The 23,113-nt window shown below is 36.4% G+C and overlaps 1 protein-coding gene across 3 annotated transcripts in view; it reads left to right on the top strand.

The window, feature by feature from the left end:
- Positions 1 to 23,113, top strand: part of GABRA2 (gamma-aminobutyric acid type A receptor subunit alpha2) — a 147,163-nt gene that overhangs the window by 61,721 nt on the left and 62,329 nt on the right. For all 3 annotated transcript variants that reach the window (XM_024993020.2, XM_024993019.2, NM_174541.2), the window contains 3 exon segments: positions 15,569 to 15,789; positions 18,166 to 18,248; positions 22,832 to 22,975. In XM_024993020.2, the coding sequence (XP_024848788.1) occupies positions 15,569 to 15,789; positions 18,166 to 18,248; positions 22,832 to 22,975 (448 nt within the window).

Genomic DNA, 23,113 nt, shown 5'->3' with positions numbered 1-23,113 from the left:
AATAGATATTACTCTTGTTGGAAAGCAAGGAAAATAATGAGCAAAAAAGTTTGAATTCATGTTAGCATGGATGGCCAGGTCAGGAAATGAAACTCATGTGTGCTACTCTAAACATAAAGAAATTTATTATGATACAGAGGGGCAGGATACTCATGTTATTACTGCCCATACATAAAACTGGATATGAAGGTATCTAATTTATATCTTACAGAAGCAGTTTTTTAATAGGTAAATAGTAAAGAATAAATTTAATTTCACTTTGGGAGACATAGCTGATACTCTTATTTCCATGCAATGTGCATACTCGGTAGCAGAACCTAAACTCCTAAGTCTGCCTGTGCAGGTCAGTGATGAGATTTGTTGTGACATTAGCCTGAGAGGAAAAAAGCATCCTAGCAAAAAGAACTAAGACCCAAAGGAGCAAGTACACACACACACACACATACACACTGCTGTCTCAGAATCATTAACTAGCATAATTGCCCAAAGAAAGTTGCAGACCTAAATTATAATTAAAGATTCTAATTGCAGTGTTTGCAATTAAGTTGATTTTTTACAAAAATTCAACTTTAAAAAAATCCATGAGTAAGAAGGTAAACTTGGGAATGTACTAGTAGCTAATTGACAGAGTAGGTAATATCTCATAGCACATTTAAGCAATTTATAACTCCTCAGTGTGTGTTTTTTCCCTTTTTATTTGGTCTGCATAGGAGATCTGTTCCCATTCTAGTAAGCGTTTTCACTATGTGAGCATATTCTTCAGACATAGTGGTACAGCCACTAACTATTGCACTGAAACCTAGACTAAGAACCTCAGCCCAAGTGGTTATCTCTTGCACTGATAAGTGTTAGGGTTAGAGCTTAAACAATGGACCCTTTGAAGTCATATCAAGATTTCTGATCTAGAGTTTACCATTAGGTCATTAAAAGGAGGAAGTCAGGTAGGTGATAACCTTGGTTTATTGATCATATAAATCCCCTTGGTAAATAATTGTCTATCTTATGAAAACACAGAGTACATTATCTCTTAGAAACCCTAGAAGTTATTGGGATATTGTGCAGTTCAGTAGTTAATATCATGACCTAAATCAAATCCCTTACGATTATACAGTGGAAGTGACAAATAGATTCAAGGGATTAGATCTGATAGACAGAGTGCCTGAAGAACTATGGACTGAGGTTTGTGACATTGTACAGGAGGCAGAGATCAAGACCATCCCCAAGGAAAAGAAATGAAAAAAGGCAAATAGTTGTCTGAGGAGGCTTTACAAATAGCTGTGAAAAGAAGAGAAGCAAAAGGTAAAGGAGAAAAGGAAAGATATACCCATTTGAATGCAGAGTTCCAAAGAACAGCTAGGAGAGATAAGAAAGCCTTCCTCAGCAATCAATGCAAAGAAATAGAGGAAAACAATAGAATGGGAAACTAGAGATCTCTTCAAGAAAATCAGAGATACCAGGGGGACATTTCATGCAACAATGAGCACAATAAAGGACAGAAATGGTATGGACCTAACAGAAGTAGAAGATATTAAGAAGCGGTGGCAAGAATACACAGAAGAATGGTACAAAAAAGATCTTCACTACCCAGATAATCACATTGGTGTGATCACTCACCTAGAGCCAGACATCCTGGAATGTGAAGTCAAGTGGGTCTTAGGAAGCATCACTATGAACAAAGCTAGTGGAGGTGAAGGATTTCCAGTTGAGCTATTTCAAATCCTAAAAGATGATGTTGTGAAAGTGCTGCACTCAATATGCCAGCAAATTTGGAAAACTCATCAGTGGCCTCAGGACTGGAAAAGGTCAGTTTTCATTTCAATCCCAAAGAAAGACAATGCCAAAGAATGCTCAAACTACTGCACAATTGCACTCGTGTCACACTAGCAACGTAATGCTCAAAATTCTCCAAGCCAGGCTTCAATAATACATGAACCGAGAATTTCCAGATCTTCAAGCTGATTTTAGAAAAGGCAGAGGAACCAGAGATCAAATTGCCAACATCCACTGGATCATGGAAAAAGCAAGAGAGTTCCAGAAAAACATCTATTTCTTCTTTATTGACTATGCCAAAGCCTTTGACTGTGTGGACCATAACAAACTCTGGAAAATTCTGAAAGAGATGGGAATACAAGGCCACCTGACCTGCCTCTTGAGAAATCTGTATACAGCTCAGGAAGCAACAGTTATAACTGTACATGGAACAAGACACTGGTTCCAAATTGGGAAAGGAGTATGTCAAGGCTGTATATTGTCAACCTGCTTATTTAACTTATATGCAGAATATATCATGAGAAATGCTGGACTGGATGAAGCTCAAGCTGGAATTAAGATTGCCAGGAGAAATATCAGTAACCACAGATATGCAGATGACACCACCCTTATGGCAGAAAGTGAAGAAGAACTCTTGATGAAAGGGAAAAGGAGAGTGAAATGTTGGCTTAAAACTCAGCATTCAGAAAACTAAGAACATGGCATCTGGTCCCATCACTTCATGGCAAATAGATGGGGAAACAATGGAAACAGTGGCAGACTTTATTTTTTGGGGTTCCAAAATCACTGCAGATGGTGACTGCAGCCATGAAATTAAGAGATCCTTGCTCTTTGAAAGAAAAGTTATGGCCAACCTAGAAAGCATATTAAGAAACAGACATTACTTTGTCAACATAGGTCTGTCTAGTCAAGGCTATGGTTTTTCCACTTGTCATGTATGGATGTGAGAGTTGGACTATAAAGAAAGCTGAGCACAGAAGAATTGATGCCTTTAAACTGTGGTGTTGCAGAAGACTCTTGAAAGTCCCTTGGACTGCAAGGAGATCCAACCAGTCCATCCTAAAGGAAATCAATCCTGAATATTCATTGGAAGGACTGATTTTGAAGGTGAAACTCCAATACTGTGGCCATCTGATGCGAAGAACTGATTCATTTAAAAAGACCCTCATTCTGGGAAAGACTGAAGGCAGGAGCAGAAGGGGACGACAGAGGATGAGATGGTTGGGTGGCATCATTGACTCAATGGATATGAGTTTGAATAAACTTCGGGAGCTCGTGATGGACAGGGTGGCCTGATTGCTGCAGTCCATGGGGTCACAAAGAGTTGGACACAACTGAGCGACTGAAGTGAACTGAACTGAGTTAACATCATAAGGAGGTTAGAGAATTATTATAGCTTGATATTTGGTTGAAAATTGATCATGAGTTTAACGTGTTGATCCTTATCAGCAATTGACATTTGGAAATGTGTCTAAATAAAGAAAACGACTGAAAATGTGGCAAATACTATAGATCAAAGATAATTTAATAATATGTACTCATTTTAAAGCCAGATGTAGAATTTGACTACTGTAAAGTTATTGATATTTTGGAAGCATGAGAATTAGATTTAGGGAATATTCAGCCCGTGTTTTTCAGCACTTTCCTAGCTAAAGTTTTTAATAATTTTCCTCATAATGAGATTAATAGAAATGTTTTGGGATCAGTTGAAGTATTTATTTTAAAAGTTATTTCCTAGGCTCATTCTAAGATCTGTGGCATCATAATTGCTTGTTGTAGGGCATGACAGTCTGCCTTTTAACAGGTTGAAGTATTCAACTCTATGCTGAGGGAAGCCAAAAACCATCATAGGGTTGAAGGCTTGGGGCATTGGATAGATTATGATACTATTCACTGGGATATGGAACATAGGAAGAAAAGTTTTGTTTGTTTGTGTTTTTGTGTTTGAGGGTGGGGTAATATAGAGGGCATGTGAAGAGTCAGATTTTTTGCAATCTAGTAATTTATATTAGAGGGCAAGAAAAGGATAGAATTGTTTGAAAGCTTCTGTATACCCGGCAAGAAATAATTGCAGACTGGGTCAGGTAGAAAGACTGAAGATAAAAAAAAAAAATGAAAAGATTTAAAGGATGTGATAGTATTGACAAGCTCTGATGACATTTTGGAGGTAGGGGTTGCAGGAGAAATATAGGATGAGTGTTTGGGAGCATTGGATGGATGATGGTACCATTCACTGGGATAGGGAACATAGGAAGAAAAGTTTGTTTGCTTTTGTTCTCGTGTCTGAGGGATGAATATGTTTTGGACATATTAGGTTGGGGTCTTTGTAAGATATTTACCTGGAGCTGTCTAGGAAGCAGGCATAGATCGAGCTCAAGAGAAAGGCTTAGAGTGCAGATGGCTCAGGAGTCATCTGAAAGCTGAAACCGTGGGCATACATGAACTTGTACAAGGAAAGAGATTAGAGTGATATGGTAATCATGCTTTTACAGAAACTCTAGAATAGAGGAGGATTAAAAAGACTGTAGAGGAGACTGAGAAGGAGCAACCAAGGATGTCTGTCAGAATGGAGGAGCATTCCCTTCTTTCAACTAGACTGTGCTTTGATCCTTAATAATCAACATTGGAGAGCACTGCGTTTCCTTCCTTATCAGACGCAATGATGTTCAGTAGTCAGGTATCTGTATCAGTTACAGCCCTCTGTCCAGGTAGGATTCTGTGTCCTGAAGGAGGTATGGTTCATTTGGTAATGGGATGAACCCATAGGTTTTGCTGGGGGCAGGAGGAGAAGGGGACGACAGAGGATGAGATGGCTGGATGGCATCATTGACTCGATGGACGTGAGTCTGGGTGAACTCCGGGAGTTGGTGTTGGACAGGGAGGCCTGGCGTGCTGCAATTCATGGGGTCACAAAGAGTTGGACACGACTGAGCAACTGAACTGAACTGAACTGAAAACCTCATTTAGGGAGTGGGGTAATAGTTACAGAAAAGAATGCAGATAAAGGTGGTTTGACTCCAGCCATCACTTTTCTGCAGCAAGAAGGGTTGTAGGAACTAAGCACATGCAGTCATAGTTCACCTGACTGCCTCTGGGGAGAGCATTCCTTTCTACTCCCCTATGCTTTTGTATAAACTAAATAACAAACAACTGTGGCTTCTGAACATGAAGTGATTTTTAAAATAAAACTTGCAGCCGTTGCATGTTCTTTCCCAAGGTTACAAGGGTGGGGCCTGTCTTTTAGGGAGAACTCTGCAGAATTTATATGCCATGAGGAATAATAGACACCATCACTAGTGTATGCCCCTACATTCTCCAGGAGAAACCGTTACACGTAGATGACTGTCAAACACAGAAGGTTTGAGGTGCCATGGGCACTTTCCCAAGAGTTAACTACAACACCAGGAGAATGTGGTTTTAATGCCAGTGCAAGAGAGCATTCATTACAAAAGTAGGGAGAAAACAACAGTGTCATAAATTATGGTAAAGCCAAGGAAAGGATTTAGCTGTTTCATTAGATTAAGAACAAAGAGATATTTGTTGATCATGGTAAAAGCAACCAGATTGCAGTGGGTTGAGGCATGTGGGAGGTGAGGAAATGGAGAAAGAGTGGAGGCAACATTTTTTAAGCCGCGTGGTTGAGGCGAGGAGGGAAGGCAGAGGGCAATAGCTGTAAGGCATTGACTGTCAGACAGGCTTTTTTTTTAAGTTGCATTGAACTTCTCGCTGTTCTCAGAACCTGCCATTATCTTTAACAACTCAGTGGCCTTGCAAATGTTTTTCCCTCTTCTTGTTATGCCTTCCCTCCTGCTTTGCCAACTGGAGAGTTTTCATTTATTCAAAGCCAAGCTCAAATTTCATCCTCCCTGATGTTTTTCTAGGCTACTCCAAGCAGAGTCAATCCTTCTGATCCCCATGCTCCACAACATGACTTTGACTCCTTTTGATGAACTTCCATGCTGGATTATAAAACTCTGTATGTCTTTTTTCTTTATTGCAGCCTGAGCTACTAGGCATGAGTTGTGTTTGGTCTTTTCAACCAGATTGCTAAGTACACACTCTGTATCTGTCAGTGTCGGGAGCTGAATACTTAAGTATAAGCAGGGCTGCCCTCGTGTTGTTCACAGTGTAGTGGGGGGACAGTTAAGGGAAAAAATCATCAATCTTAAAACAGTGTGGTCATGTTTTTATTGAAGTATTTATGGATTGATATGGTAGTAGTGAGCACATGGGTAGAGGATGTCTATATCTGAGAAGATTTCTAGGGAAAAAAAGATAGCAGAGGAGGACAAAGTTTGGCCAGCTACATAACAGGATGAGTGTTTTAGCACAAAGTGAAAGAGCTAATGAATTTAGTAAACTTTAAAAAGTTCAGTGTGGCTGCAGCCTAGAATGCTCTTTTGGATTTGGGGGACAGGAGACTAGAAAACAACTTAGAACCAAATCATGAAGGCCTTATAGCCAGCTGCCCCAAAACTCCATAAAAACATCTCCAAATCAAACTTGAAACATAGTAGATTTCTGTTACCACAGATCTTATTATCTCATGGCTTTTTCGATATGTGTTGGTATATTTTAATACATAAATATTATATAGAAAAAGAGCTCACTGTGATTAGTTTAATATAGTCACATAGGCATGCATACACATACACATTCATACCACACACTTGGGACTGTAAGGATTAGGGGATTGCACTACCATCTGCCCCTGCCGATGCCTTTCTCCTTTTCTACCGTTTGAGCTGTTATGGCCCAGAATCCTTGTTATTACACTTACTTCCCAGTGATTCCTCTCATTTGTTTATTCATGGACTAATTAGTGTTTACCTTCTATGGTCTGGGCAGTTAGATACTGGTGATGCATTGAAGAAAGTGGTCACTGTCCTTGTTCTCAATGTGGAGTGAACATTGCCAGATTGTAGGGGTTGATAGGGAAGAGACTGCAGGGGAATTCCATGAGTTTGAGTAGTAAGGTGAAGCATGACACATGAGGTCCTGCAGTACCAATATTGCTATAGGCAGAGGGTATGGACAATTGCTAGGCAAGAGACTGCAGAGGTAAGGGAGCGAGAGACCATTGCAGGGCTTGGGAGGCTATAAGAAAGCCTTTGGACTTCATCCCAAGGGCTTTAGAAATTCAAAAGCACACTTTAACAGCACTTCATTCTATGGATCTTCTTTCCCCATATCATGTAATATCTTGGGTGCCTCTTATAGCTTCTGTTCACTTTCAAAATCAAAGAGCTCGGTCCAGTCCAATTTAAATATCAATATTTTATGCCATTTAGAGCTTCTCTCCTCTTCTCAGCCATAGTCACAGGTAAGGGTTGCATAGTGGCTGGTGGGCTGTGATCGACTATTCTTCTCCTCTTTCTGGGTCTTTCTAGAGTTGAGGCAATGAAAAGGGAGATTGTAAAAAGGAAGAAAATATCTTTTTTATTGGTAAACATTTTTCAGGTGTGTTTATACATTTATCAGAATATAATTGCTCCAAATTGTGCTAGTCTCTGAAGTGAATCAGCCATATGCATACATACATCCCCTGCCTCTTGGACTTCCCTCCCACCCTCCCCATCCCACCACTAAAAGGAATGAAATAGGGTCATTTGTTGAGATGTGGATGGACCTAGAGTCGATCGTACAGAGACATAATGTGACTTTTGATTTTGATTCTGATTGCTTTGTTCTTGCTGTTTGTTCCCTGCATGTGTAATTGTATAACTGGATTTGTTTCTAGCCGCATGAAAGCTTTTAAGTTACAAATGGTTGCTCAAACTCCTGCTACTGCTGTAGCTTCCTCCAACTACTATTTGGTGCCCCTGGATAAGATATCCTCAATATGAGGATTAGGAGAATATGTTGCCTCACCAATTTAGGGACAACGCCCCTTGGCTCAAAAGTAGTTATGGAATGAGAACGACGCCCCTTTTCCCTAGACAACATAATTCTCCTAAAAGAAAAGCGGGGAATGAGAGAGTCATTTCCTAGGCAGGTTGATAAGGAGTCTAGGGGTCCCCAAGGAGAGAGGGGTCTGGAATTCTCAAGGAGAAAAAAAGGACAAACTTTTTTTCTTTCTCCACATTCCTTAGGATTATATAACAATAATGTATCCTGCCTAAGGACAGTCTCTGGATTAAACCTTCTGGCTAATTCTGTTATCTTAAAATGTAAATTATGGGAGTAGGTCTGGTGAGGTCTTTACAACCTCCAGACATTCTTTAGATCATTAGAGAGTATATAATTTCATTGCTAACACTAGCAAGTGGGTACTCTTTTTACCCCCTTCTGATGCCTATGTCAGAAGCTTTCTCTATCTCCTTTATACTTTAATAAAACTTTATTACACACACACACAAAAAAAAAAAAAAAGAGAGAGAAAAACAAATATCATGTACTAACACATTTATGTGGAATCTAGAAAAATGGTACTGATGAACCTGTTTCCAAGGCAGGAATAGAGACGTAGACGTGGAGAACAGACATGTGGCCACGAGGGTGGGGAGCAGAGGGTGGGACGAATTGGGAGATTAGGAAATATCTCTTTACTTAACCGTTCTGTAGGTGGTTCTCTCTTGGCAGTCAGTGACATTTGTACGGCTGTTAGATAAACGCAGGACCTCTCATGGGGCATGCATGTGATTTCCTTTCAGTGACCTCTGTTATCCTAAACACCAAAAACACAGCTGGTTTATTCTTTTATAGTTCTCTTGGGGCGTCCTACTTAGTCTCTGCCTCTGGCACTTTACCTTGTGGCCTTTTACGGATGGGTGTCATTCTCTTGTCAGGCCACCCTTTTCTTAAGTTTGGGGAGTTGGGGAAGAAGGCTACTGTGAAGGTGATTTATACCAGGATATACCAGGCTTCCCTGGTGGCTCAGAGGGTAAAGTGTCTGCCTACAATGCAGGAGACCCAGGTTTGATCCCTGGGTCGGGAAGATCCCCTGGAGAAGGAAATGGCAACCCACTCTAGTACTCTTGCCTGGAAAATCCCATGGACGGAGAAGCCTGGTGGGCTACAGTCCATGGGGTCGCAAAGAGTCGGACACGACTGAGCGACTTCACTCACTTCACTATACCAGGCTACCTTCTTTGAAATCCAAACTATTTCTAAGAGCTTTATATGTATTATCCCACTTCATCCTTATAAGAAATAAGTTGTATAATTGCCACCGTTTTACAGATAAATTGGCTGAAATAAAGAGAGATTAAGTAACCTGCTCAAGGTCAAGTACCCTGGTCTAATTGACTTATGAGCCCATGCACCTTACATCTATTTCATGTCACTCAGCTTATTATTGTTGTTATTTTTCCATCTTGTGTTTGAGTCAGTTTTAAATATGGAAAGAAGACTTTGACAATTTCAAACCTCTGATTCTCAACCTGAAACTAAATTCTTCCTTTAACTTTCCATGACACTTGACTGGAGTCTATATTTTAGTCTATAAAGAAGGAAATTTCTGTCCCACCTCCAAGGATTGTTTTTATGTATGGTACAACAAAAAGAACATAGTGTCAGGAAAATTAAGGTTTGAGTTCAAATGTTGGATTTCTTTCTCTTTTTTTAATGATATGACTTCTGAAATATTCCCTACCTGTTAAGTGGAAATACTGCTGCATAGTTAATAAGGCTGTTGGCTTAAAGCTCAACATTCAGAAAACAAAGATCATGGCATCCGGTCCCATCACTTCATGGGAAATAGATGGGGAAACAGTGGAAAGAGTGTCAGACTTTATTTTTCTGGGCTCCAAAATCACTGCAGATGGTGACTGCAGCCATGAAATTAAAAGACTCTTACTCCTTGGAAGGAAAGTTATGACCAACCTAGATAGCATATTTAAAAGCAGAGACATTACTTTGCCAACAAAGGTCCATCTAGTCAAGGCTATGGTTTTTCCTGTGGTCATGTATGGATGTGAGAGTTGGACTGTGAAGAAGGCTGAGCGCCAAAGAATTGATGCTTTTGAACTGTGGTGTTGGAGAAGACTCTTGAGAGTCCCTTGGACTGCAAGGAGATCCAACCAGTCCATTCTGAAGGAGATCAGCCCTGGGATTTCTTTGGAAGGACTGATGCTGAAGCTGACACTCCAGTACTTTGGCCACCTCATGCGAAGAGTTGACTCATTGGAAAAGACTCTGATGCTGGGAGGGATTAGAGGCAGGAGGAGAAGGGGACGACAGAGGATGAGATGGCTGGATGGCATCACTGACTTGATGGACATAGGTCTGAGTGAACTCCGGGAGTTGGTGATGGACAGGGAGGCCTGGCGTGCTGCGATTCATGGGGTCGCAAAGAGTCGGACACGACTGAGCGACTGAACTGAACTGAACTGAATGAATTTTAAACAATACATTGTGTCAAAATGAATTGCAATTGACATATTTTAACTATTAATCATTTTAAGTTCTTTGATTAGATATTTTAAATCATTTGCTGTTAGAATCTGAATCTTTAGTAACAGTTTCTAATTTGTAAACTTGCCAGGCGTCTAGATCCAAAGAGAAAGCCCGGACAGACATCTTGCCCATACAATAGTCCAAAAATGCAGTAGCTGTGCTGATCTGCGGTCTGTTTGTGTGAGCTTCTTTGCATAATAAGGTTTTATGATGGGTACTAATTGGGTTTATTGACACTGCTGATCTGTTCTTAAGCTTCTTACTGTTTGCAATTTTTGCAGGGCTAATACCAGGCTAGATTCTTAATTCCCACCCCTTTGAGTACCAACTGAAAATGTTGGAACTTACCATTCTTGTATAGTCTCAGGGTGTTATTTCTTCAATTGCTGTATACCTGCCTCATAAACTGCATTTTTCTTCATGATAAAGAAACACAGATTGAAACTTTAAGGAGACTATCCTTCAATAGCAAAAGGGTATAATGAAATAAATTTTGGTACTTTAAAATACACTCAGTAAATCAAAGTAAATGAGAAATCACTCCAAGAGCAGTCCTGCAATTTGGTCATGTTTTAGTGCGTAGATAAAATTCTTCAGAAATTGGCTACAAGCACTGGCTTATAATTAATGTAGCCAAGCAGTAAGAAATATGCTGTCTTCACTAAGTTAATGTGTCCTTGAAATCATATTTATCCAATTAACTGTGCAATAGAGAGTGATATCCTTATTTGCAATACATTTGATGGAAATAATACTCAGTGGCAGTAAAGACATTGGGCTGGAAAACGCATCCTTGTCTGAGTTCTGTCCCTTGCATGATTGGAAATAGGGCAGTCACTAAATTTGTTTATAAATCCATCTATAAAACAGAGATGTTTGATTAAATTTCCCTTAAAGAGTTTCTCAAATCTTCAAGTGTATGGAAGCTTCAACTCTTTCGTCTCAACAGTCTCAAGTGTCCTGTACACCAGCCAGAGGATAGCTGCATGCTGATATGTCCTTATGAAACTTTTTAGTTTCTTTTTAAATTTGCTCCTTATTGTTTGTGTTTTCTCTGAGCAATTTTGTAGTTGATTTTGGTGTTATTTCTTTAGAACCTCGGTTCAAGGGACCAAGTCTTGTCTGTATGAAGAAGCTGTACTGTTTGTACTTCTCTGGCAATTTTCTTGCAACACACAAATCAAGTAATTATTTTATTAGTGTATATTCATGACAAACGAGATTTATTTTAAGAAACCTTTCAAGAATATTCTTTGTATATATATTATATTATATATACATTCATTATATATATGTATATATATCAAATTAAAAATGCAAATAATTTTTTTGGAAATCCTGTTGTAACTTAGTGGATATGCAGTACATATTATTCAGTTGAAATGTCTCCTTTCCTTCTATTTTAGTCTTGAAATCAAAACCACAAAAACTAGTGAATCAATTGTACTTATTTGTTTACATATCTATATGCTTTTGTACTAATATATTGAAGTATTCTGAGAAGCACAAAATCAGAAATTGGAATGAGATTAATTTTAAATACATATTATTTTCAGGAATAATCATTATATAACTTTTAAAATAGATTTATTTTTACTCTACCTAATATTTTTATTCCTGAGAATATTTTAACAATTACTATGTTTAAATGTGCTTTATTTTTATATATCTTGCTTAAATAGTTTATACTATAGCAATCATCTGATGCTAAATTCATATCATTTTAATACTTGTCACAATAACTGCTATAGTTACAGAAAGAGACATAAATTCATGTTTAAGAAGTGTATTATTGGTTACTGGTTACTGAACCATCATGCCAATTTTTATAAAACCCATCCACCAATTCTGGATATACATCTTCATATTCTGAGTATTTGGTTTTCAAAACAACTTAGTATTTGCAATGTCCTTACACTATCATTAACCAGGATTTCATGGTACAATATGTGCTTCAGATGAAGCTCATCATTAAATATAGTGGGTTTAAACTCACATTTTAATTACCTTTACTGAAAATTATAAATTTGCTTTTGCATATTTCTCTGTAGAGTTATTAGTTCATCATTTTTATATGACTAATGAAGAACTCATGTTAGTCATAGAAGTGATATCCCTTTTTCTTGTTGTCCACTTGGATTGTATAATTATTAGTGTTTTCTTTAATCCATGGTATCACTTAGCAGTGAGTTTTTAAAGTCAATTTATTTTCACTAGAGTTAGTTTAATCAAAGCTAGATATTATAACTTGAAAATTTACTTGAGTACAAATCACAGTACACTAAATGTAGATGAAATAGGCATCCCTTGACCGTTCCCTGTTGTAGCTTCTTCTCTTCCCATAGGATGACTTACTCACATGACTATCCATTTAGTGGGAGTGGACATAGTGAGAGTACCAGTATCATAATATATATTATTTACTAGCAAAACTTCATTTACTTCTTATATTTAGATAAGGATTCTAAATATGAGAAGAACAAAGTTATAATTGCAGTATATCGTGTTGTAGTAATGGAAAGCTTTATGAAGTAGTAAAGATAAACAGACTTTCTTCTAAATAGATAAACAGTGTTTCATCCAGGTGTTTAGGGGACTGGGAGTGTGGTTGAGTGTTGAGTTCTTGACCCAGGCAGGTGGAGCACTTGCTTTATCTGAGGAATAGCAAGGTTAGGAATTGTTAAAATTGCCTAGTGAAAGTGAAGTCGCTCAGTCACGTCGGACTCTTTGCGACCCCATAGACTGTAGCCTACCAGGCTCCTCCGTCCATGGGATTTTCCAGGCAAGAGTACTGGAGTGGGTTGCCATTTCCTTCTCCAGAGGATCTTCCCGACCCAGGGATCGAACCCGGGTCTCCTGCACTGGGGGCAGACGCTTTACTGTCTGAGCCACCAGGGAAGCCTAGAGTGTAACATGAATGTGCCTGGTTGTGGGGAGGAGGAAATAAATGCACAGTCACTATGCCTAGGATGGCAGAGTATGCTTGGGATGCTTTGAAGGCTCAAAAACAGTGTACTTAAAAATAGTTTAAAATATTTATGGCTGAGTCTCATTGCTGTTCACCTGAAACTATCACGACATTGTTAATGGGCTATACTCAACAAAATAAAAAGGTTAAAAAAAAAAAAAGGAGCTCACCTGAAACTTACTGTTAGGAAACCTTGAGTATCTCCATGTGAGGGGTCTATAGGAAAGGTTTCCTACTATTAGCAAGAATTTCTGAAACAGATAAACATCACATAGTTTTATAGAAATAGAAAATTTGAAGTTTTATAAAAAGTTGTAAAATATATTCATTTACTGAACAGGTAAGTGTCCAATATGCTCACATCAGACATGAATTTGGCAAAACCACATTTGCAAAGAAACATTTACATAAAAACATATCAGATAGGACAAACTTACAGGGTCACATGTATACCTATGGTCAAATCATGTTGATGTATGGCAGGGGCCATCACAATATTGTAAAGTAATTATCCTCCAGTTAAAATAAATAAACAAATTTTAAAAACTCATCTTTTAATCTAGGTTTTTTTTTAATAGAGCTATATTTCTATAAATTACATTTTAAAAAGTGACTGAATCACAGTGAGGGTAGATTAGGTGATGATATTTTCTGCTAAGGTTTAGGACCCAGAGCCCCTCTTTACTTCTGTCCATATATCATTACCTGTGGCTGACTACGGAGAAGGCAAGGGCACCCCACTCCAGTACTCTTGACTGGAAAATCCTATGGACGCAGGAGCCTGGTGCGCTGTAGTCCATGGGGTCGCTAGGAGTCAGACACGACTGATCGACTTCACTTTCACTTTTCACTTTCATGCATTGGAGAAGGAAATGGCAACCTACTCCAGTGTTCTTGCCTGGAGAATCCCAGGGACAGGAAGCCTGGTGGGCTGCGGTCTGTGGGGTCGCACAGAGTCGGACATGACTGACGCGACTTAACAGCAGCAGCAGCAGTGGTTGACTATTTACCTTTATCCATTCAATTTTTGAGGAATTGTTCAGAATCATTTACTTAAGTGAAGAAGTGAAGTGAAGTTGATCAGTCGTGTCCGACTCTTTGCGACCCCATGGACTGTAGCCTCCCACGCTCCTCCGTCCATGGGATTTTCCAGGCAAGAGTACTGGAGTGGGTTGCCATTTCCTTCTCCAGAGGATCTTCCCAACCCAGGGATCGAACCGGGATCTCCTGCATTGTAGGCAGACGCTTTACCATCTGAGTCACCAGGGAAGTTCCTTAAGTGAGGTTTGTACAAATGATTTGATATTGTCATAAGTATGTGACATTTTTAATGTCTTTTTCTAAACAGACAATTTTAGTTGAGTGAAATTGCCAACTGCTAAGGTGTTTATTTTCAAACATGTGATAACTGTGGCTTTGTGCTCAAAGGACACTTTCTGAATTTCCAGTCTCAGAGGCATAACTGAACATTTTAGTTATTTATCATGAAAGTTTTTGCACGAACATACATTGACCAAAATTTTAATATCCAATAAATTGTCAGTATTGATCACAATTGTGAATTGTACATATTTAAAATGTATGCATTCTCTTGTCCTAAGAAGGACAGAGAGAGAATGAGAAAAGGGAGGTGGGGAAGGATAAAGAGAGAGGATGAAAGACAGAGAGAGACAGATTGAATAAATCAACTTAAAGTATTGAAGAATGATAATAGAGGAAGTGATCAATAGTTGGTCTGTATGAATATTTAAAGGTACATTGTAACCTGGGGGTGTTTTTTTGCAAAGCATTAATATTTTTAGTATTCTAATACCTTGTAAAATTATTTTCATTACAACTAATTCATAAAATAAACTTTATTGAAATCATCTCCTAACAATTTCTTGTTAACAATATGATATCTCATCATTTTTTTAGGGTTAAAAAAGCAATAAGATATTTTATAGTTTCTTTGGCAACAGAAAATGTCATTTAGATCTGACAGTGTGTATGTTTAAGAGTTGCTGTTTTGCCCTTCCTTTTTTATTTTGCTACTGAGAATCAGGCTGCCTGCTTATTCATTCTTGAGATAAATGATTAAGTAATTTGGGACAAATCCACCCAGACTCTGCTCAAGCATGCCCCTTGTCCAAGTAGTTTTAAACCATACAATGCAGTAAAACAGTTTGACTGGGACTTTATTCAACTGAATGAGGTCAGAGAAAGTATTTCTCTTTTTCTTTTCATAATGTGTACCTAATTGTGTGAATATACATGCTTTATCCTTTTGTAAATGGCAACAATTATTGATAAATATAAGGAATGATTTTTCAAAATTCACTTCTCAAAATAGTTTTCTCTGTTTTTAAACTATATTATTACTTTTTTCCAATTTTATAGTATCCTTGTATCTAAAATAATTATTATTTTCAAAAATTCTATTTTCTATTTCAGGAATATACAATCGATGTTTTCTTTCGACAAAAATGGAAAGATGAACGATTAAAATTTAAAGGTCCTATGAACATCCTTCGACTCAACAATTTAATGGCCAGCAAAATCTGGACTCCAGATACCTTTTTCCACAATGGGAAGAAATCGGTGGCACACAATATGACAATGCCAAATAAGCTTCTCCGAATCCAGGATGATGGGACCCTGCTGTACACAATGAGGTATACGTGTAGATCTGATATGTTGCCTTTGAATACTGAGGAATCTATGTATTAACCAACCAGCCGAGCTAGGTATCAAGAACTAGCAAGTTGAATGCCTTTATAACAGATTATTGAGATAACCAGAATATGTTTTGTGAATGCTTGAATCTTAAAAAGCAAAGGTAAAGTAGTATTTATGAGTTTGAATATCATTTTAGTGTGTTAAAAGTTAAAAATTGCTTTAGCTGTTAAAAATTTATTTATTTTTTTGTCAATTTACTTTTCATACTACATTGGAGTTAAGTTCAATTTTAACAGTATGGTTTAAAATGTTCTTTATACTAGGATGAAGTTTTATTTTTAATATCTCATGAACTATTCCTTCAAAATTTTAAGTCCTTTTTTTAGCAAATTTCACTTACTATTTTGATCCTCCTTAGGAAATAAAAAATACTTTTATAACTTCAGAGATCCCTTGTAACTCCAAGTTCAGATGATACAATCTTAAAATTATCTAAAGAAATATATAGTTGTTGACTCTAGCAACTATTCCATTTTAACTCTTCTCACAAATTAATCTTTTAAAATGTTATGTAGCAAGGAAAACAATTACAAATCTAATAAAATGATGTATAATCTAAAATGTAAAATTTGATAAAGATTTTGTATAAATAAATAACTTTCATCAGCAATATATAGACAGATGTTTATTCCAGGCACTTGATGTATTATTATTTCATGTGAAATGTTAAGTGGTAAATTTCAGTTGTGAAAGTTATTTAAGAAGGGACAATATGCAGTCCTGATCTTTAAAGAAAAAACTTTTTTTTTTAGTTTTCATTACTAAATGACCGTTGTCTAAAATGCAAGCTAGCTATTCATCCTGCTTCTCTTGTTGAATCTTGTAATACAGATATCATATCCTGCTTGGTTTTACACATTAATCAGTCCTGTGAATAAGAAAAAATTGGAAACTGGGGATTTTGGAAAAAATTGCATAGAATTCTACTTAAATACTCTCTTAAAAGTATATGCTGTGCTGTGCTCAGTCATGTCTGACTTTTTGCAACCCCATGGACTATAGCGCCACGCCCCTCCGCTCCTCCAAGCCCCCTGCTGAGGTTCTTCTGTCCACAAAATTTTCCAGGCAAGAATACCAGAATGGGTTGCCATTTCCTACTCCGGGGGATCTTCCCAACCTAGGGATTGAACTCAACTCGCATCTCCTACATTTCCTGCTTTTACAGGCAGATTCTTTACCACTGAGCCACCTAGGAAGCTCTTAGAAGTATATACATTATAATTAAATTGTTGGTCACATTTGTTTTGGTCATCATAAGAGATTCATCTGTAATTTCAAATTAGTACCTATTTTAACTTTACCTTTGTGCAAAATGGAATAATCGATAATTTTCTTTATAATAAATTTGCTATGATTACTCTTTAATGTGACCTTGAAGATATAAAATATATTTCTTTAACATTTATAATTCAACAATTATGGACTTCTGTCCATTTGATTAACAGTCTAGTCTCAAAAATATATTTCTAAGATGTATATATATATTTATGTATATATATGTATGTATTTACAGATATAAATAAAGACAGATGCATATATATATCCTAGAAATATCTTGCTGAGACTAGCATATATATATAAAATCTATGGGCTTCCTGGGTGGCTCAGATGGTAAAGAATCTGCCTGCAATGCAGGAGATCTGGAGTCTATCTCTGGGTTGGGAAAATCCCCTGTAGGAGGAAATGGTAACCCATTCCAGTATTCTTGTCTGGAGAATTCCATGGACAGAGGAGCCTGGTGGGTTACAGTCCATGGGGTTGCAAAGCATAGGACGCGACTGAGCAACTAACATTTTCACTTTCATATGTATCTATATATAGTATATAATATTTATTTACAATTTATTAATTTTGAAGGGTGCTTCCCCAAGGCATTATTGAATTCTTGTATCAGTTTTGCTGTATGGTTATTGATGGAACATTGGGAGAAAATAGCTTTCTTTTTATGATAGAGATTTTTTTCATTTTTTTCTTTAAGATTTCTGATGTTAATATTGAAGTTAATGGGAAACTAACCTTCAAAAACATGTACATAACTTTTTCTTAACTAACCATAGAGTATGAAATGCTTAAGTAAAATGTATTTTTAATTAGGTTTTGTTACTTGCACTCAGATTTTATTGATGCTAATATCTTCTGAACGATTGCCTAAATGTGAAAGAACAGAAGCATATTTAAATGTGAATTAGCCTAATCGGATGCCATGATGAGGGTCCTACCTCATCATTCATTAATTCTATTGACAACAGTAAGGAGTGATTTATCTTGACTTGCCAATTTACTTAAACAAAGAGTGGAATTTTGACTTTTAGGCTTACAGTTCAAGCTGAATGTCCAATGCACTTGGAGGATTTTCCAATGGATGCCCACTCATGTCCTCTGAAATTTGGCAGCTGTAAGTATGGGGATGGAGGTACATGTTTTGGGTCAATAAAATCAAAGATGGTCAGCATCACAACTTAATTGTGTACTTCCTTCTCATATGATGGGATGCTTAATGCTTTTCTAACAAGATGTAGAAACACAAAATATACTGACTTCCCTCAAGTAATCAATTGGCTAGCCCTCCTGTATTCTCAAATATCATTATATCTTAATTATTATGTTTAATTGTCATTTACCTTACTGCTAGTAAAAAACACCCTATGTTTTTATACATATGAAAAAGTGGGAGCTCCTTGAAGTTCCGGACTATTATCATTTACCTCCTTTTTCAAGTGCAAATGCATTAAAAATGCAACATAAAGTGGGTTTTTTTCCAACTGAGAGTAAAAATGTTAAGGATAGATTCTGTTGTTTAGTGATCAGCCTGACACAAATGGCAGCAGAGAATAGGTGAAAAAAAAGAAAAATGAAGCTGGATGTCTGTAATTATCTTTCTACTTTCTAATAATAGAGGGATTTTTTTTTCTAAAATAAATTTGAAAGAGTCAGTGGAGCAAGATTGCTCCATGTGGGCACTTTCTGTGTACAAAAAGTATTTCAGAAAAGGCACTGTGCATTTGGCTGTTGTTTAGGTCACTGAGGTTGTATCTTATATGTCAACCAGAAGCATTAGCTCTCCCAGAATAATTGAAAAGAGGGGGAAGGTCAAATCATCTCCCTAGGCCCAGAAGGCATTCAGGGCATGTTCAGGATAAATTCATGGACACGGCTAAGCAGCTTCTCTCTTTTGTGAGAGTGTTCCATAGCCTGACCTTTTCAGAAACCGTGCTCTTTCTAGCACCCCATCTTTGTCCATTCCTAGCAGCTTCAGACTTTTCACACTCTTGAACAGAAATGCAGTTCTCTCAGCTGATTAAAAATATGTATGACTAAATAATGTACCTTCTGCTCACAGACTGTATCAAGTGAAGAATAAGGAAGAATGATGGCCAATACGAATGCAAAACCCTCTGAGTATTTTGATGATCATAGTTTTATGGAATGATAAGTTCAATCGTATTTGTTCTGTTCTATATTACAAAAGGTGTCAGTTCCCAATTTTCTTTGAGAATCTCCTCTTTGTATAATTACAAAGCCTTCATTTCCTGTCATGGAAACTATCATTTCAGTACTAGCACTTCTTCGAAAATTATTTAAGATAGTCAGTCATGTTATTCCAAGTAAACATTAAGCTAGAAAACTACATTAGATGCAGCACAGAAAAGCTTATTTGCATTGCATAAATTGTATTAAATAGATAACTGAAAAGCCTTGATACCAAAGTAAGTATTTATTGAAGATGTAGTGATGATCTAAGAAGGAAAGGCATTTTGCAGTGGACAAGTTAGTGCCATTAAGACACTAAACATAAGTGATGTCTCAATTCTGAATATGAAATAGATACACCTGAAAATATTTTAAGTGAAAATTTAAAATGTCTTATAGTGCATCTTCAGACAAATGTAATGTTGTGTGCTTGCGAATATGGTTTTCTGTATCTAGAAGTGTTGCAGGCAACACGTAGAGCTTATTGTTAGGCATTTTTTTGTTGAATTGTACTTACTTAGTTTCCTCTATATTTATTTTCTGACACATAGAGTTAAAAAAAGTTGCATATTATCTTATTTATCCTTGCCAATAGTACATACTTGAGACATAGAGAGTTAATTGTATAGACAGCACTATGGAATATGGACCAACAGGCCAACCCAAAACTTAAAATGTTGGCAAGAAAATTTTTGGCTGAAGGGGTGATGACCTTTCCTTCTAATCATTTACTTCTCACTTGTTTAAAAAAATTTCCTTGACTCCCACAAGTGATGGAATTCCTGGAGTTTTATCATTAATTATCCTCAAATAAAAGAAGCATCTTTTCTACTAACTTACAATTTTGAATTCAGTTTTGTTTTGCTTTTTGCTGTGGCTTCACATCTTTACACAATTCCTTGCTATTTAATTTGATCTAAAACTTCCTGAATGGAAATCTAAAAGTACTCTGGGCATCATCCTAAAATAAATTTTAATTTTTTGGATAAAAATTAATAATTAAAATGATTTTGATATTGTTTTGGTTATCAAATATTAATAATTTGTTAGTATGCCTTTACTCTTTAATTCAGATTAGGACTCAAAATGGGTTATTGATTTAAATTAAGTAAAATTATGTAATGGAACCTAATCTAGACATGCAATTTATAAAGAAATTTGTCTTTTTTTTCCTTTTATACTTCACTGAAAAATCACAACTTATAAAAATCACTAAAAAAATCACAGTCTCTGAGTTTATATGTGTGTTTGTGGACCAGAAAATGCCTCAAGTCTGCATTGCATAACTTTCTGTTCTCTCTTTTCTTGCCAGACCCCAAATCTAAAAAACATATTCCTACCTAACAAATGAAATAATTTCTTTTTATAAAAGATATGGGAAGGATCAGTCATTTTAACATATTCTTGAGCTTCCATCCAGATTTACATCTTTCATAATAGTAAATAACAAAATTAAAATGTTATATGTTTCCTGATTAATCTAGCAAGAATGAAGCGAGAGCGTTTTCCTTATGACAGGTGCAAAAAGCATAGCTATCAGTAAGAAAGAGTCCCTCCCATCAGTCTCTTATTAGTTTCTCTAAAATTTCACCATTTTGCAGAGTTTCATTTTCTTTTATTTATGTTTAAAGATAAACATCAAAATTCAAAAGTGGAATTATTATAATTGCTTAAAATAAAACCTTATATGTATTAAGATCTAGAACTGCTGAGTACTCTGAGGTCTTCTGATATAAAGTGGAGCATATGATGTCTTTTCAGTTTATTAAATTATGTGTCATTTGAAATTTTATTGAAGAGAAGGTCAGTATATGTATTCATGAGGAAAACAAAACAAGCCATTTGATAAACTGAGAATGCATTGCTGGTTATACACATTACTAAGATTACTTAATTATATGTAACAACAAAATCATCAATGATTAATTGAAAGTAATTAATAGAAATTTAGATTTTAGAGTAGCTGAATTCATTCATATGCAAACTATAGGAAGATATTTGCTATTAAATATATGTATATACAAACATAATGATATGATATATATATAAATAATATAAATACACATATTTTTAGAATGCTATTTCAGAAAAATATTTTACAAAATGTAATTTACTTGTGGATGTAGGTGTGTACATGTCTTTCACTGATATTAACCTTTACTAGTGACAGTCAGAAAAGCAGACACATTGTAGTATGTCATTGAAAGATCACACAGTGAATAAGACACAACAATAACTTTATTGTAACTAATGCTTAAGTGGGAATGGATTTGTGGTCACAGACTTTGGTTCCAGGTAAGTACCAGGACCACCCCAGAACAATGGTATTAACCTAGAAAATGTATAGGTGGCAGGTAAATGAGCTTTCTAGTGTCTGGAAGACCTAGAGGCAGACAGCTGGAGGCAGCTGGTTCTTTCTCTCCCTCAATTGAAAATGTGACTGTGATGCTGAGTTTTGCTCAGGGACCAGAAGTAACTAATATTTCTAAATATTCCCATGAGCACTAGTGCATAGCAGTTCTTCGGAAGGTCAGTAGGACAGCCAGAATTGTCTGCTTATTCAACTGTGGAGAAACTCTGCCTGTTCCCCCTCAGGACATATAGGCGCAAGGGAAATATCAGGGCCAGAGAAGTGCTGAGACAAGATACGCTGCTTGCTCTCCAGCTTTATAGTCATCTCACTTCTGCTAAGTCCTGTATCTTTGGCCAAATAAATCAGAAAGTTATATCTGGTCTGTACGTGATCTGTCTCCTCCTGCCAATATACAGCTTAATTAGGATGCTATGCAAGTATAGTCCAGTGAGATCTGTGTGCAATAATTAATTTTAAAATAAATATGTTTTAAAGTGTTTTCAATTTATGAAACTATAGTATTCTGAGTTATTTTACATATTCAGCAAAATTCTCATTCTTCTAATGAAATATATTGTATCATGATAGGTAAGTAATTTAATTCTTAACTAGGTGAAGGTTTTGAAGAGAAGTCTACAAAACTAACTACAAAGATAATACTTTAAATACAATATATATCATTATTGTTCTCACATGGAAATAAGTTACCATTATGTCCAGAGAACAATGTCATTTTGGAATACAATTATTATTTCATGAGCAATGGCTGTTTCTAAATTAACTAGTTAAATGGGACTTGGGTATTTGTAACCTGTTTACTGCAATGCCTTCATCTGTTACTTTGGGAATATGGAAGACATTTTAACCATCTCAGAGCCCAGTTATTTTTGCAGATTCTAAAAAGATATTCGATCTTTGTCTATCAAAGTGGTTGCAGTGAAAATATCCTTATGGTCATGGTTGCCTTTCTTGATCTGCTTCACACCCTTCATATTAAAATTTCAAAGACACTTTTTTACACTAAAAATATGATCTTTAAACATCAGTTTTATAGTAAACAATAATTCTATGAAATATACAACCTTTGATGTTATTATTATTGATGATTCTTACTAAAATGCTTAAAAAGATTTTTTTCCCCTAATTTCCTACAGATGCATATACAACCTCAGAGGTTACTTACATTTGGACATACAATGCGTCTGATTCTGTACAGGTTGCTCCTGATGGCTCTAGGTTAAATCAATATGATCTGCTGGGCCAATCAATTGGGAAGGAGACAATTAAATCTAGTACAGGTCAGTAAAAAATGAGTCTAAAGAAAAGCTAATTCCTAAGAAAGTTAATGGGTTAAAGCCATTGGAAATGTATTAGTTTGCTTAAAACCTTTTTCTCTTGAGGTCTAAGAACTAGTAGCATAGATGGTGCTTGGGAGC

This window comes from Bos taurus, chromosome 6 (assembly GCF_002263795.3).
Source record: "Bos taurus isolate L1 Dominette 01449 registration number 42190680 breed Hereford chromosome 6, ARS-UCD2.0, whole genome shotgun sequence".
Classification (NCBI taxonomy): domain Eukaryota; kingdom Metazoa; phylum Chordata; class Mammalia; order Artiodactyla; family Bovidae; genus Bos; species Bos taurus.
This window is presented reverse-complemented; position numbering and strand designations above follow the sequence as displayed.